General features: G+C 40.3%; 1 protein-coding gene across 5 annotated transcripts in view; it reads right to left on the bottom strand.

Moving 5' to 3' along the window:
- Nucleotides 1–8865: 8865 nt before the first annotated feature.
- Nucleotides 8866–17574, bottom strand: part of FAM13A (family with sequence similarity 13 member A) — a 246068-nt gene continuing 237359 nt past the window's right edge. For all 5 annotated transcript variants that reach the window (XM_073638068.1, XM_073638063.1, XM_073638065.1 and 2 more), the window contains 3 exons: nucleotides 16074–16270; nucleotides 15421–15522; nucleotides 8866–14498 (listed from right to left, as the gene is read on the bottom strand). In XM_073638068.1, coding sequence (XP_073494169.1) covers nucleotides 14375–14498; nucleotides 15421–15522; nucleotides 16074–16270 — 423 coding nt within the window. In that variant the 3' untranslated portion in view covers nucleotides 8866–14374. The remainder of the gene's footprint in view (nucleotides 14499–15420; nucleotides 15523–16073; nucleotides 16271–17574) is intronic.

The raw sequence follows: 17574 nt of genomic DNA on the forward strand, positions 1-17574 counted from the left end.
CCCCTATTGGACAAACAATCAGTAGATTCGGTTTTCAGTACCAGCTCTATGCTGATGACACCCAATTATACACCTCTTCTCCTAACATCACCCTTGCATTATTACAAAATACCAGTGATTGTCTTTCCGCTATCTCTAATATTATGTCCTCCCTCCATCTAAAGCTTAATCTGTCAATAACTGAACTCCTTGTGTCTCCTCCCTCCACTAACCTACCTATGCCCAATATTGCCATTTCCGTGTGCCTCCACCATTTCTCCCCCGCAACATGCCTGCTGTCTTGGGGTCATATTTTATTTGACCCAGATCATTCGTTCACTCTCCACATCCAATCTTTTGCTCACTCATGTCACCTGTACCTCAAAAACATCCATCTCCAGAATTCCACCTTTTCTTACCTTTGGCTTGGCAGAAACTCTTACTGTTGCTCTTATTCATTTTCATCTGAACTATTGCAACTCTCTACTAATCAGTCTCCCTCTTACTAAACTCTCCCCTCTCCAATCTGTTCTGAATGTAGCAGCCAGGATCATATTCCTTTCCAACACCGATGCCTCTTCGCTGTACCAGTCATTGCACTGGTTTCCCATCCAATACAGAGTGCAATATAAACATATCACTCTCACCCACAAAGTGCTCCAAGGTTCAGAACCACCCTACATCTCTTCCCTCGTCTCAGTCTACCACCTTACCCGTGCCCTCCATTCTGCTGATGACTTGAAACAAAAATCCTCAATAATCCGAACCTCCCATTCCCGTCTCAAAGACTTCTCGAGTGCTACGCCAATTCTTTGCAATGCACTACCCAGGACAATTCGATTAATTCCCAATACCCCCAGTTTTAAGTGTGGCATAAAAACGCATTTCTTTAGACTGGCCTATCACCTCACCTCACTTATCTAACTATCCCGGTTTTGCCAATACAAAACTTTCTTCAAAATCATGGCCTTCATAACATCTGTTCACACACATTCCATGCACTTAATAGCCCTCTGTCTGCACTTGTACACACACTTTCTGGTGACTGGTTCATGCAGCGTTATGTCCATACCCTATTTAGTATATTATGGCTGGACCGTAGAATGCAAGCACATTTTACTATTTACCTCCCCTATTTCCTCATAGATTGTAAGTCTGTGAGCAGGGAACTCACTTCTTTTGGTATACGAGATCTGTAATGTCTTTATTGTCCGTACAAGTTTTCTCTATAATGTAAAGTGCTGTGGAATATGTTGGCGCTATTGAAAAAAAATATTATTAAACACAGTACAGCAGAGCTAACACAGTTCAGCAAAACTCAACTTTGTCTCATTACGAAAAATTGCAGCAGCACTCATCCTTTCATATTTCTGGCAGCTCTGCTGCAGAGCTAAGCCTGATTATAACCAACACAGTACAGCAGAGTTGAATCTTGCCTCATTGCAAAAACATTTGCAGTGATGTCAGCTCTGCTGTACTGCCCTTCCCTCACACTGGCTGCCTGTGAAATGGAAGCTGAAGCACTATAAGAGGACATCTGCAGTACAAATGTGTTAGTACAACAGAAGTGTAATTTGTCTCATTACAATGTTAGCGCTGCTGTGCGGTGTTAGTCCTGATCTCACTGTAGATCTGTGCGTCAGTATGAGAGCGTGTCAGTCATTACGTGTCTCACACTGGTAATGTCCCTTGTCATTTAAAATAAGCTCTGAATGCAGATTCTCATGCAGATCAGTGTCCTGCCCATAGATCTTAACAGCTCATTTGCATATACTAAAAATATGGATATCTCTGGAATAAAACATCAGCTTGCAGAAATCAAGCTATCACTTTATTCACCTTCCTGTGACCCACGTAGCCAAATAGACGGCTTAAAGGGAACCTGTCACCAGAAATTACACTATTAACCTGTAGATATGGGGTTAATCTGCAGGTTTATAGTGTTACTAACCTGCCTGCACTTTGCTGAATACAGAATAAAATAAATTTTCTCCCTGGAGCATTCAGCTTCAGTCATGGGGTCAGCGCCAGTTCAGTCATCGCTCTGAGTATAAAGAGCGGCAGCTGCAACCGCCCCTGACTGACAGCTGTCCACAATGCAGAGCCAGTATCAATCAAGGCCAGGGGCGCGGTTATAGCCGCCGCTCTGTATACTCAGAGCGATAACTGAAAAAGCGCCGGCTCTGCCCCGTGACGAACTCCGAATGCTGCTGGGGAGAATAAAGTTAATTTTCTCCCCGCTGCATTAGAGGACGTGAAGATGCCGGTCAGGTTAACCCCTTAATAACCATGCCACTTTATAGGTTAATGACCAGGCTTCATTTTTTAAATCTGACCAGTGTCACTTTATGAGGTAATTACTCTGGAACGCTTCAACGGATCCCCCTGATTCTGAGATTGTTTTTTTCATGACATATTGTACTTCATGATAGTGGTAAAATTTGTTCAATATGACTTATTTATTTGTAAAAATATTGTAAATTTGGTGAAAAATTAACTATTTTCTAAATTTTAATTCTTATGCCCTTAAACCAGAGTTATGTCACACAAAATAGTTAATAAATAACATTTACCACATGTTTAAAAAATGGTGCTGATCTAAAGTAGACAATTTTTTTTGTTAGGAAGTTAAAAGGGTTAAAAGTTGATCAGCAATTTCTCATTTTTCCAACAAAATTTACAAAACCATTTTTTTTAGGGACCACATAACATTTGAAGTGACTTTGGGGTCTATATGACAGAAAATTGCAAAAGTGACACCATTCTAAAAACTGCACCCCTCAAAACCACATTCAAGAAGTTTATTAAACCCTTCAGGTGCTTCACAGGAATTATGGAATGTGTAAGGAAAAAACTAACATTTAACTTTTTTTCACAAATATTTTACTTTAGCCCCAATTTTTTTATTTTCACAAGGGTAACAGGAGAAAATGAACTTCAAAATTTGTTGTGCACCATATTTGGTGTACGCCATCTACTGGAAATCTACTGTTTGGGCACATGGCAGGGCTCGGAAGGGAAGGAGCACTGTTTGACTTTTTGAGCATAAAAATGGCTGGAATCATTAGCGGACACCATGTCGTGTTTGGAGAGCCCCTGTTGTGCCTAAAGAGTGGAAACCCCCCCACACACAAGTGACCCCATTTTGGAAACTACACCCCTCAAGGAATGTATCTAGATGTGTGGTGAGCACGTTGAACCCCCAGGTGCTTCACAGAACATTATATTGTACAGCCGTGAAAATAAAAAAAATCACATTTTTCTCACAAACATTTTCTTTTAGCCCCAATTTTTTTTCCACAAGGGTGACAGGAGAAAATGGAACCCAAAATTTGTTGTGCAATTTCTTCAGAGTGTGCCAAAACCCCATATGTGGTCGAAAACTACTTTTGAGGCACAGTGCAAAGCTCAGAAGGAAAAAAGTGCCATATTATAGTGCAGATTTTACTGTTATCATTTACGGGTGCAATGACTCACTGACAGAGCCCCTGAGGTGCCAGAACAGCACAACCCCCCATAAGTGACCCTATTTTACAAACTACACCTCTCAATGAATTCATCTAGGGATGCAGTGATCATATTGACACCATAGGTGTGTCACAGAATTTTATACCATTGGGCAGTGAAGAAAACGTAATTATATTTTTACCACAAAAATTTTGTTTTAACCCCAGATTTTACATTTTCACATGGGTAAAAATGGCACCACAATTTGCCACAAAATTTCTGCTGAATGAGGAAACACACTATATGTGGCACCCCTCCCTCTGCCTACCTCCTAAATGTTGGGATCACTGACAGCTGTTGGCACTGAACTGCCGCTGCATGTTTACAGGCAGTGAGTTCAAAGTCATGATGGGCATAGCACATCATAGTGCGAGTACTGACACCCGCTCGTGACGTGCTAGGTCAGTCATTGGACGTAAAGGGGTTAATAACGCTGTTAGCCTGCAGATTAACCGCATAGCTGCAGGTTAATAGCGTTATTTCTGGTGACAGGTTCCCTTTAAGAGGGCTGATCCTACTGACAGATTCCCTTTCACTTATCTCAAGGGTGAAAGAACAAGACAGTATGCTTTTGAAAATTCCAAGAGCCATAAGTTTTATTTTTCTGAAGACGTGTCCAAGTTGATCCTTTCTTTGCTACCCTTTTGAGATGCATACATTTTAAAATATGAGAGATTTTTTTTTTTAAATTTATAAATTTATGGGAAAGAAAATATAGAATTTATGCTGTTAGGTATTGCATCTTCAAAGGAGTTAGGTGTTCACAGATCTGTCACTCATGTTATCTTGTTGCTGGGGCGCTAATGCTTTGGTTGTTATAGGCTGTGTCATATAAAAGGAAGAAAAGTCTGGGAGCCAATCCCAACCATTGCAGTAGGGTACCAGCTGTACACTGTACATTCAGAAGGGGTGGCACAGTCATGACAGGCCACATTTAGCTCCGATAAAAAAGTGAAGTGCTAAAAAACACTGACTAATTATAACATTAAAACAGGTGAAGTGATTAACATAAATTTAGGCACGCGTCGTGAAAGTGCACACCTCCAGAGAACACAGAAGAAATGCTCACTTGATCTGCAAGCAGAGATTTCACATACTGCACCCAAAATCAACAATGTAAATATCTCTGCAATGGAGCAACGCAGCGCAAAATGGAAAAAAGTGGCAGAATCAGAGATTTTTACACGGTATTTAACTTTTTTTTTTTTAGAAAATAACAGGACATCTTTAAGTCAGTAAGTTGATGTGAAAAATAGGAAAGCATAGAGGAAAGCATAGAGATCCGTGTGACTTTGACAAGTAGTAAATTGATGACTGTATCTGATAATACCTACCAAAAGTTTTCCAATGACTCACAGATGATGAACATTTGACAGGCTCATTGATTCACATGGGAAGTGAATGCTAGCTCATTTGGTCTACTGTGGCACAAATTACTGAAAAATAGATTTGGTTGTTATGGGTGTCATAACACATAGGACATCGCAGCTTGCTGAGTGACACCAGACTCGTCATGTTGAGCTTAAGTCTCCTGCCAAAAGCACCTATAATGGGCACTTGAGCAATAGGTAATTTTGTCTGTTGAGTGTTTTTTTTAACCTCAGGTGGACAACCAGGTGCATGTACATTGTGTCATGATACACTGGTGGAACAGACAAAGCCGGCAGAGGCTTGGCAATATTTTGCTGGGAAACCTTACAGGGGTTGTCAGACAGTAAAAAAAATAAAATATTAGGCATGGTTTAATTAAACATAAATGAAGGCATACTCACATTTCAGGAACCCTACGGATCAAGAGCCAGCCTCCTCTAGAAGCTGTTCCAATTGGAAGTCGCAGCACAGTTGAAAGCTGTAGCTGCAGCGGACAGGCGAATAGAAGAGCACGTCATCTGAAAAACATTCGATGACGCGCTGTTCTGTTCACCTGACTGCTGCAGCCAATCACAGGCTGCAGCTGTGCTGCGACTACTGAACAGGGCAGACCTCTGGAGTAAGTCTTGCTGGATCTGTGGGGCACTGGAAGGCGAATATGCCTCTGTTTATTGTTTATAATCAATCCATGTCTATAAAAAATATTTTACTGTTGGATAACCCCTTTAAGTTCTGGCATTTATGGGGAAAATATTTTGACCTGAATTCCTTTCTTAAATATTGTTGCACAAGTGTGATACATTGCAACTTACAGAATTTAAAGGAGCACTCCAGTCCTCCATAAATTATCATGTATTCACTCTATTGGTGTTAGTGTTACTGATGACCGGTGTGAGGACCACTGCATGCACCCGTGATGATCGCCAGAACAAGCTCTCCGTTCTTCCTGGCTAGTGATAGCTAAATTGAGCGGGAGGTCACGCATATCTCCCTTCTAAATGGAGGGGAATAAATTGCTACAAGGCACCTCTGGGGTTAACCAAGACTTAATCTCCCGTAAAATCCATTAACCTACATTTTTTGTAGCTTATTCAGGTGGGTTCCAAGTGGAATCTGCTTGAAAAAAAATAAAAAAATGTTGCATGCACATACTTTGACCATACGTCTTTCTTTATCAGCTTTAAAGTCCAGTTAAAGAAATCATTAGATCCTAAATGATTGACGTCACAAATTCTCTAAGTTTGTTGCATTCAAAAATAGCGTTTATTTTTATACAAAATACAAAATACAAAAATGTACACTGCTTTCTTTCTGATGCACATACAAAAGGACACGTCTATCCATTCCATACAAAACAGCTTGAAAATACTATGAGCATGGAACCTGTAGATCCAGAAGATACATAGTTAAGAGCATTATACAATATATAGAATAGTCAATGGCTGGCTTGTAATTTTGAATGAAGCTTTAAAAAAATAAATCACCATTTGCTGCTGTTTAGATTTGCCAAACATGTCTGATCAGTGTAGATTGTATACGTACGACCAAGCACATTATATGTATATTACAAAGTAGATAGAAACAGTCAGAGTTGATTTTGTCTGAACAATAGAACATAGCAGAAATGATAGAAAAAGCGCAGCACAACAGTTCCTAAGGCTGGCACATCTCTGGCTAATCCAATGCCCTATTCAGACATCTTTCTGCCAAGTCTAGAAACGGTCATTGAGAAAAACTATGTATTATACAAAGACTTGATAATAAACCCACAAGGTCCACAATTCTGCGCTGATTAATTTCTTAACATATCTTTACAGTAGCACCAAATCTATCTATATCTACAGTATATACACACACAAAAAATTCTACATGCAGGCTACCTGCAGCCACCACTAGATGGAGCTCACTGTGTTTATATATAAATATATATATTTATATTTTAAAGCGTACCCATTAGTGATGAGCGAGTATGTTTTGTTAACCCTTTCGCCGAGTATGCTCGGGCGAGCACCGAGTATTTACAGCTGCTCGGTGTTATGTTTGAATCACTCCCGTGTGCATGATTTGCAACTGTTTGACAGCTTTAATACATGTGAGGAATGTGTAAGAAATAGACATTCCTCGCATGTATTAAATCTGTCAAACAGTCGCAAATCATGCACATGGGAGCGATTCAAACATATCACCGAGCAGCTATAAATACTCGGAGCTCGGCCCGAGCATACTCGGCGAAAGGGTTAACAGAACATACTCGCTCAACACTAGTACCCATCATTAATCTGGGGCCGTCCTTTTTAAAACTGTGGGCAGCCCCGGAATGGTGATTTTTCTGAATATAATCCAGTTACAAAACCTTTTAGAAGTAGCCCTAACGTCCTCCGGAAGGGAGTTCCACATTGTGGGATCCCGTCATGCAGTGCAGCAAAAAAGCAAGATCTCCCCCTTTCCACTAATCAAGTACTGCCATGTGCTTTACTAAGCAGTTACCGAATTGTAAAGGCTGTAAAGATGTTACTGTTCGAGAACAGCTTAAGAAAGTACATGGCAACGCTAGATTAGTGGAAGCAACACGATCTCACTCTTTCGCTGTGCGAGTGGCCGCAGATGGTTGTGTGATCCCGCTCTGCATTCTGAGATCCCATAACCCAAAAGTTCAGGCTTGACTTTCGGGGGAATATTGGTGAATGGTGCTCTAAGGTTGCAGAAGGCCTAAGCTCCCTATGGCGGTGGTTACAGGTAAACTATATGATATGTCGTTGCAAGAAATCCGGAGTTCTGGATCAGAAAAACACAGTTCTAACTACTATAATATAGTAAGAAATTAATCATCCCAGAATTTTAAACCTACATAGAAAATACAGGGATATTCATCCAACCAATAATAACCATAGATAACACTTAGAGCTTATCATTACTTTTGGTTTAGAGGCACAATGATCAGATCCATTGGTCTGATCAGTACATAGTGATTGTTATGGAGGACCCCATGAGGGGGGAATAGCAGACCTGAAATTGTTGCAGCAGGATTCTTTTTTTCAGTAAAACTGTTCCCTTAGTAAACCATGTGTGCATGTAAATAGTCATCTTCTAATATTAAAGTATTAGGAGTCTCAGCAATGCTATTAATCAGACTACAGTATTAGATTAAATATGGCGAATAGTTAAGAAAAGAATCCGGCAGGGTGGGGGCAATTCCCCTCCCAGATGCAGATCCTGATTTTGGACCTAAGTAACATGGTTCCCAAATGAAACTATAATATGGTTTTATTATTATAAAGTCTAGATTGGTCCATAAAGGCAAGAGCAAAAATTCTAATATTTTGACTTAGCTGGTAGCAGTCGTGCTTGATCGCACAGAACACATGAACGCCAGGCACAGGCGGCTTTGCGCTATGACTGGTATTTCCTATTGAAGTAATGTTCTTGTGTGACAATAGCACTATTCACTGCAAGATGAACGGACCCAACAGTGTATCATTGACTCACAGTTTACTGTCCATTCATTGTAAGTTCACTAATTCCTATAGTTACAAATGCACATGAGCCGAATATCACTATTATGTGTACCCAGCCATTTCTAAAAGCAATGCCAAGGGAAAAAATGTTACAAATTGATCACAGAATTCCACAATTATTGCTACGTCTTAAGTTGTAGTTCATCTCTATAAAGGTAAAATGCAGTGAACAGCAAAGTAGATATCCAGTGGAAAAGAAGTCTTTTTGGCTACAGTAACATACATGCCTGGATACTTGCTAATATCTTATTTTCTGGAATTAAATATCACAATGGAACAATAGGTAAATTTACTGCTTTTTCTATGGTGAGAGATCTCAGAACATGTATAGCAGACATGGACAAACTGTGGACCCTTGGGTAATAGCCAGCCCCTTTGGCTGTTCCTTTCCAGCCTGTGGACTGTGACAGCCAGAGGGGTGTAAATAGTGGTGTACTGCCCACTAGCTGGCGGAGCCAGAACAGCACCAAAATACTTCCGGACTGCATCTTGATTTCAATGGTTTCTGCATTCTTAAGATGCAGTTGAATACACTGATGGATCAGCTTCGGGCTTCCTGTTCCCCATTCAGCCTTTGAGTCTGAGTCTCAGTGCAGCAAGTGCGTTGACGTCGCTAGATTGCGCATGCTGTGCAGAGCCTCAGTCCACATACAGCACTGACTGGAGCAGCGCATTAGGGGAACGGGGCTTGGTAATTAGTACTTTTTTTCATTGTGAGTCAGTACTTATGGAAGCATCATATTGTGTGTGGAGACTGTGGGGGCTATCATACTGTGTAGGGGAGTTGGGGGACCATTATACTGTGTGTGTCGGGGAGAGGAGGGGACTTAATTGCCCACCCCTAATCTATAGTATAGAATCAGTAGAACATTACTCAAACCAGCTCAAAGTGCTGGTGTTCCAAATCTTTATTTATAACCAGGTTGACACATTTTCCTGTTCTACTATCAACACATTGGGCACTATGGGGCAAATTAATAAACACTGGTGTTTGGTATTTCACTCTTAAACCTCCAGCGCGCTGGAGTAAGGTGCGTCAAATTAATAATTTTTAACACCCGTTAATAAATTTGGAGAATCATTTGGGCTGTCCATGCACCCGAAAACAAAATCTATGTCACCCCTGAGCTTGGGTAAATTTCAGCTCTAATATATGCCAGTTAAATCTGTTGCATTGTAAAAAGTCACACCCCTTTTCCTAACACGTGAAAGGGCAACAAAATACCATTTAGACAAATTCTGTGACTTTTTGACACCAGCTTTCTGGCATAGATTGAATTAACCCCGGTATGTGTGGCCAGATTTAGTAACTGTCAAGAGTATGCAAGCCACATGTGTCGTCAGACAGAGATGAAGGGTTGGAGGCATCTCGAGTACTTTTGGAAGATAGTGATAACTCAATAATGGAAAACGATCTTAGAAGTAATTACCGCATGTGTTTTCTTCTTTCTCATTTTTTAATGTAGTGTATTTGCAGATATGGTTGGAAAGAAAAGGCCAGGAGAATTAGTAGTCCCCCACTTTGGTTTTCCCTTTAATACTTAACTGTAAGGTAAGGACATAAGAATTAAGCTAGGGTCACACTCCATTTGGGCAATATATTTAGCTACTTGAAATGGTCCAGCAAATTGCACCCCGTAAATGTATGGAACTTTATGCCTATCCAGCAGCAGAATGTCTGCCATTGAGTTGATGTAGCTACATGTGCTAGCCAATTGTATTATCATAGTGCCCAAATGTGATATAAACCCAGCCCCAAATACAGGTGATTAATAACTATAAAATCCTTACATAGGCCTCCACTCTAAATTTGAAACCACCTATTTTAACAAACTAGCTTCTCTTTTCCGACTGAAGACATCTACCATTGAGTTTTACACTTGCCTTTTACAATAGAGCTCTGCAGATTTTAGCTTATATAGAGAGATCTCTGTAATATACGGAAGTTTCCAAAGATTATCAAGCAGTAATAGGAGCACTTCACACTCTGGTTACAATGGGTTCTTGAGATTAAAACATGCAATTAGTAACTTTTGGTAACTTTTCATTGTTCTTTTAATCAGAACACCAAAATGAAGTGCAAATTCACTTAGAAACACTAGTAATTGATGCATAAGCAGAACCATTCATTCTGGGAAAAACACGTCACATTCAATGTTTTAAGGATTGTCTGGCACTAGGCAATATGCCGTGTAATTCGTCTACACCCGTACACATCCTAACGCAGTGATAAGACCTCTACCTGAGACTTGCTTCTTTCAAACGCAACTCAAATATTTTTGCTGTGCCCCCCCCCCAAAAAAAATCAAAGCTATCCAACCAACCCAATCAAATTGTATTTATATTTGGATGACACATTTTCAGCTATACAATAATATATATTTGGTATTTCAGAGGTTATGTAATCAAGTTAATGCAAAGACAAACTTTCCTAGTTCCTATCTATACAGATGAAGGGGCATTTTATAAAGGATCACAGAGGGCATCCTTCCCAATTCTTACATACTGTGATTCTCGTGCTCTGGCACCATGCCGGGTAGCTATCACTGCATTCCAGCTCCTTAGATGATGGGAGTTGTTATCATGTGGACCAGCTGGCTCCGGACTATTATTTTCAATACTGCACTGCATGTGAAGATTAAATGGATAAATGTTGCTTTTTACCATTTTAACTCTGTTGGTTTTTCCACACTCATTTCAATGAACATGGGACAATGTTATAAATGTCATCAAGCCCCAAATATGATGGCCTCGATTCATCAAGACTGGTGTTTTCATGCTGGTCTTGATGAGGGTGTGTGCTCTTATAGGGAATCTATCATCAGGTTTTTACTACCTCATCTTAGAGCAGCAAGATGTAGAGAAAGAGACCCTAAATCCAATCATGTAGCATTTAATTTACTGGGTGCAGCAGTTCTGACACAATCAGAGTTTTTAGATTTAGCAGTGCAGCAGAGCGGAGAAAGCTAACCCCGCCCACACCAGACTCTCTGTGCACATAGCTATAGACAGTTAGCTACTTATTACAGAAGGGGGCGGAGTCGGACTTGGAAGCGTGTGCCAGCTAGACCAAGCAATCATAATCACTAGGCGTTTAATCCTTCAGTCTAATTAAACAACATACAGCTGGATATGTGACACATTGTTGAATTCTGTGCTTTAACCCCTACTTCATACTGCCCTCAGATTACATAGCAAAAACCTGCTGACAGATTTCCTTTAATGAATGCAGAAAGACTGGAAAAACAATAGAGCAATAGGGTTAAGGGAAGTTATGTAGGCACATGCACACAAATCACTTGAATATGGCTGCTACAGATCCATAAGAAGATCCAAGATGACGAAATTTGTTTTTTTGCACTGCCGGGATTACCAGTAAATGTGACCAGGGATCGCTGGTGGATGCGTTGACAAAAAGCCAAAGTTTCCCTGGTCTCCTGGCTCCATCCACCGGCGATCCATGGTCACCTTTACTGGTAATCCCGGCAGCGCAGAAAACCCCATTTCTCCTCAAGTTCTTCATCTTAGATTCCATTTAATGACTCAGTAGCAAAGTGCCATGTGCCTGCACACATCTTACTCCAGTCAGTGATTTAAGATTTGTGGTGTAAAGAACACCGCTGCTCGTCATGAATTTGACAAGTGGGAGCTACCACGACCCCATCCCACCCCAGACCTGCCCACTGTGTCAGAGCAGGGGTGAAAATGCCAAAAGAACACCATAAGTCCTAAAATTTTAGTGCAGCAACACTTTGTAGCAGAATTTTGCGAATTTTCAGAGCTTTTTATGCCATAATCCTTCTCGACAAAATGTTATGCAAAGCAGCTGCTACATAAGTATATTGTATAAAGGCAGCCCCATTATTGATAACATATACAATATTTAGTTGCTGTTAGATAGTTTTCTAAACTTAATGGTAGAATTTTTGGCAGAATGTCGCATCCATTACAACTGCCCTTTATTAAAATTAATCATCATCACTATGATTTTGCAGGCTACAAACAAAAGTTTTGAGAATAATAATCCCGATACCTCTCTAAATTAGCATTGCAACTATTGTAGATTATCAGAAAAGCACAAAAAGTGTACAAATGCATCTTGTAAATTTAACATTCAGTTTTGTAGTGTCTGATAAATTGAAGGATCAGATTTTTGTGAAAGTCACAAAAAAATAATTATCTTCACAAATGGACACATTAAAAGTTTTATTTTTTTTTCCAAAACTAAATGCATTTATTTGGGTACCTCTGAACATTGTAAAGACATTTCATCTGGTTTTTTTTATATTAAGAGGAAAACTACTAAAATAAAAAGTGGAAAAATATAAATTTTTAGAAGTGGTATTCCACTATTTATCATGCTTATTCACTTACCAGGTGAAATACAGAAATCATAACTTAAAGAGAATCTGTCCGAAGATTTTTGCTATGTAATCTGAGAGCATCATAATGTAGGGGCAGAGACCCTGATTCCAGCGATGTGTCACTTACTGGGCTGCTTGCTATAGTTTTGATAAAATCACTGGAGGATTACTTGTCTCATGCCATGTAGTCTTCCTGCTCTGTGTAACCCCGCACCCACTACTGATTGGCAGCTTTCTATGTATGCTGTATATAGGCAGAAAGCTGCCCATCCGTGGTGTGGGTGGGATTATACAGAGTTTAGCATTCAGAGAACTGCTAAATCTGAAGCTGAGAAAACAGGGATTTTACCAACATGACAGCGTGCAGACTAGTAAGTGACAGCGCTGGAGTCTGGGTTTCTGCACCTACATTATGCTGATTACACAGCAAAAACCTGGTGACAGAGTCCCTTTAAACCCATTTGACACAATGCAGCTTAATTATGTAATTTTTGTAATAGAAATACAACTATATAAATGGGATACTTATAGCCGTTATTGAGGGGCAATGTTGGAAAATACAGTCCACAGTATTAACAGTAAGGATGGCAGAACTGTCCTGCAAATCCACTGACATTACTGAAATTGCTGGGTTGAACGTTACACAAATTTACTTTCATGCTGGTAGATTTGAGTCCTAGGAAAGAAACGTATAATACTCTCCAGCAATCCATGCAGAAAATGAGCCCTGGTGGTTGGAGTATACAAAGTGAAATGTAGCTTGACAGGGAGACAAAGCCATATGGGACGTTATACCGAGGAATCACAAGAATTTGGTAGAAATATGTAGTCTTACTGGAGATATTGGTAGCATTACAAATTATAGTCATAGTATAAAGAAGAAAGTGCATGCTGCAGAAAAGGGTACAGGGGCAGATCTTATACACATTAGGCCCAAGGCAAATCAACTCAATGATATCATCCATTAGCTAATAAGAATGCTAAAAAAAATGTTCAGTAAAACTGTCCAAAGATACAATATGCAGGAGCTGATTAAGCAGAAGCTATGTCCAGAGTACTCTGCTTTGTGACATGCTCTGGCATAGGCCTTGTTCCGAGAAGAGCTTAATGCGGCTGTTCATCCACATGCCACAATGACAAGTGTCACCGATGAATCGCCAAGTAGTGTTGAAATGAGGTAATAACTTGTCCTAGATATGCGTCTCAGTATCAGTACTTGGAACGCATACCCACAACAAGGTTTATAGAATAAAGTAATGGAACCCAATCTTAGGTCTCTGTTCCCACTGTGGCCTTTACAACCATGTGATCACTGCTAATAGGTCACAAGGCAGGTGTGCAGTACAGCAGGTAAAACTGGACCCATAGCGCACATCATTCATTTTGGGTCATGTCTTTAGACTCCAGTCAGAGCTGAAACCTTTATTTGTACCTTTCATTTGGGAGTGTACCAAAACTAGAGGAAGAATCGTTCTTTGAGATCCGACAAAGCAAAATAAAAGTTGATTACTAAAACCGCCCTGTGCAATCAGAAATTGCCCACTGCCTTTAATGTTGCACAAATTTGGGATGGTGGGTTCCTCTCGGCGATCTGCCCCTTCTCAGTGAGGTTTTTCAGGATAAAGGATGATTTAAACATCACACTGTCTGTGACGTGCCTCGTTTGCTAATAAGGACCTCCAGCAGCCGAAGTTTAGCCTTCATGTGCTTATATTCGCTGTATTCTTCTGCCATAGGACTGCGGTCTTCTTTTTGAACGTTTCTATGGTGGCAAAAAGGACAGCAAATGAGCTTCATATGGTTCCAGAATTATTTAATTATTAGGACATCTGCTGGAGTATAACAGGTTAATATTAACAGATTTACTGTGGAAATAGCATTTGTTGCCATGATATATTTTGGCACCTTTATAACCTGTATGTACATCATGTTGGCCTAAAAGCTGCTCTTCTATTTAGAAATGTGCATCAAAGTCTTACAGGGAATCTGTCACCAGGCTTTGCCACCTAATTTGGGAGCAGAGTAATGTAGAGACAGAGATCCTGATTCCAGCGATGTGTCACTTACTGTGCTGCTTGCTGTTTTATCAGCAGGAGATTATCACTAGAGAACCAGTAAACCTGCTGCCATGTAGTCCTCCATATTCATGAGCTATGTATAACCGCGCCCCCCACCACTGATTGGCAGCTTTCCGCCTATGCACAGTGTACACAAAAAGCTGTCAGTGTGGGCGGAGTTATTGAAAGCTCAGAATAAGAGAACTAGTAGATCTGCAGTAGAAAAAAATAATTTTATTAAAATTGCAGCAAGCAGCCCAGTAACTGATCTATCGCTGGAATCAGTATCTGTGTCCCTACATCATGCTGCTCTCAGATGGGGTGTAAAAAAAAAACAAAAAAAAACTAGTGACAGATTCTTTTTAATACCTCTGTATTCAAGCACTGATTTTTTTACATTGACAACTGCCCCTCCTCTTTGTGTTCAAATTATACCCTTAATATCTTCAAGAATATATTCAAGAAGTATGAGCACAACTAATACATTTTGGGGTGTTTAGAAGTATACAATATAGGATATCCCTATATTAATAAATATAATAAATTATATAACATTATAGTGAATAATAAATTAAATAAAAATAATTTACCAAGGATGCCTTGACACAAAAAATGGCAGTCACTCACCTTCCATTCTGTCTAAAAAAATTGTCTTCAAAATCTCGGAGTTTCTTTCTGATTTGCTTTTTTTCTTCCCTTGCTTCCTGAAGCTGTTCTAGAAGTTCTGGCCTAAAAGAACGAAACCTAAAAATTCAGTTTTGCATATGTGTAAAAGTAGTATAAGTATTATAACTAGAAGTAGGGGAAAAGTGATGACTTTTCAATTGAGACTCTGTTAAGACTATTGCCGTGGCTTAACGGGGTCATGTCAGCTATGACAAGATGACTTAAAGAGGTTGTCCACTACTTTAGTATTGATGGCCAATCTTTAGCATAGGTCATCAATGTCTGATCAGCCGGGGTCCGACACAGGGTACTACATATCCGCCTCCTATTGAATTGGAGGCGGGTGTGCAGTACCCTGCCTCGGCCACTAGCAGAAGACAGAGCAGCTCCGCAAAGGAGTATTTCCACTGCTGACACTGATAACAGCTGATTGGTGCCGGATCCCGACCGATCAGACATTGATGACGTATCCTAAGGATAGGTCATCAATGATAAAGTAGTGGACAACCTCTTTAAAACTGTGACACATAATGAGACAAATCTCGTGTGTGTCATTTCTAAAACTCTGCCTCCATACTCAATGTAACATACATATTTTTTTAAATGCAACATACACGGATGCAGAATGCAGGTTCCCAAGTCCAAGGTCTTGAGTACTCTTTGATGGAGTCTTGTCATCCACTGGGGAAACAAAGCCATCAGCTTCATCTTCAAGTTGGTCCAAGAAGCTCCGTACAGTAAAGCCTGGCTTCATAGTTACTGCAAAGTCAGTGTTTACAGTGCCATCATCTTCTGAACCTTCCTCTTCCTCCTGCATATACAACAGTCCGCAGGTCACATTATTACTGTTCACAGAGAGAACTCATGGTAGCAGAGTGAGCTCTTGAGGGCGTGCAGCAGGATACAAAAAGTGAATCAGATTAGTACAGGTCAATAACACACCAGCACTGCGTTAGTAACACACACACACACACACACACACACACACACACACACACACACACACAAACACTATAATGATTCCTTCCATGCTGATTTCACCAGCTTTTTCTTCTTCATCCCAAAACCTACAAATTTCACCCAACAAGTCCTATTGGCAGCCAAAATGAGAACAGATTTGCAAATAGTTGAATAGCACTGGTGGATGAGACCTTACTATTACATGCAAGAAATGCAACATCAGACAAATGTATAGGAACCTGTGTAGTTAACAGCATGGTAGCTTAGTTGCCTTGCAATCCTTGGCTCCTTCGTTCAAATACAACCAAAATATCTGCATGGAATTAAACTCTTTGGGTTTCTGTAGGGTTTTCTTGAGGCATTCATGATGATGACCCAAAATAATAGGTTAGCTGGTTTTCTATTAAATTGATTCTAGTGTGCAGATAGAGAAATTGGATTGCTTCCCCATTGGAGACAAGGACTTGTAATGGGGATAACCATCTGTTTCTGAGCTGCTTAGCATGGTGGTGCTTTTAACAACAGGAAACAGCCGCCATAGTTATTTCTTAAAGCGAACCTGTCAACAGGACTTTGCTAAGTAAACTACAAGCAGTGACATCTTGGGGCTGCTGCACTGATTAGTATGATACCTGAGGTGAAGAAATCGTCTTGTGGTTCTTGTGTAATCAGTGTTAGAAGTTCCGTGCTCCTGGGCAGGATCTTATCCTGGTGCTCTAGGCCAGATCAGCAAGAAAAGACATTTTGGGGAAGATTTTCATCAGTATTTGGTTATTTGATCAGTGTGCCAGTTTTTACTGGCAGTATTTCATCAGTGATTTTCTTGTAGGCAATGGGTAGGGAAAGCTTTGCTTTTTTTGTAATGTTCAAAACGGACAGCAGAAGGATGGCATGATTGATGAACAACGGACATGTCGCCGTAGAGTTGCTTTATAGTATTGATAGCCGGGGACTGGAAATCCAGTCATAATCCATGGCGACTCTGGTGGCATGGTGCACTGTCCGACTGAAAGTGCCACATTCTGGCATGGTGCAAAAGAAATCTGGTCTCATCTGACCAGGCAGTATTTTGCCTACTGTCGTCTTGATTTGGGTTCCCTTGGCATTTGAACCAGCCGTCTGTTCCTTAGCATGGATGGGCTGTAATAGCAATGA

The sequence above is a fragment of the Phyllobates terribilis genome, unplaced genomic scaffold (genome assembly GCF_046119375.1).
Source record: "Phyllobates terribilis strain yellow unplaced genomic scaffold, ASM4611937v1 Scaffold_1__5_contigs__length_1240528914, whole genome shotgun sequence".
Lineage (NCBI taxonomy): Eukaryota > Metazoa > Chordata > Amphibia > Anura > Dendrobatidae > Phyllobates > Phyllobates terribilis.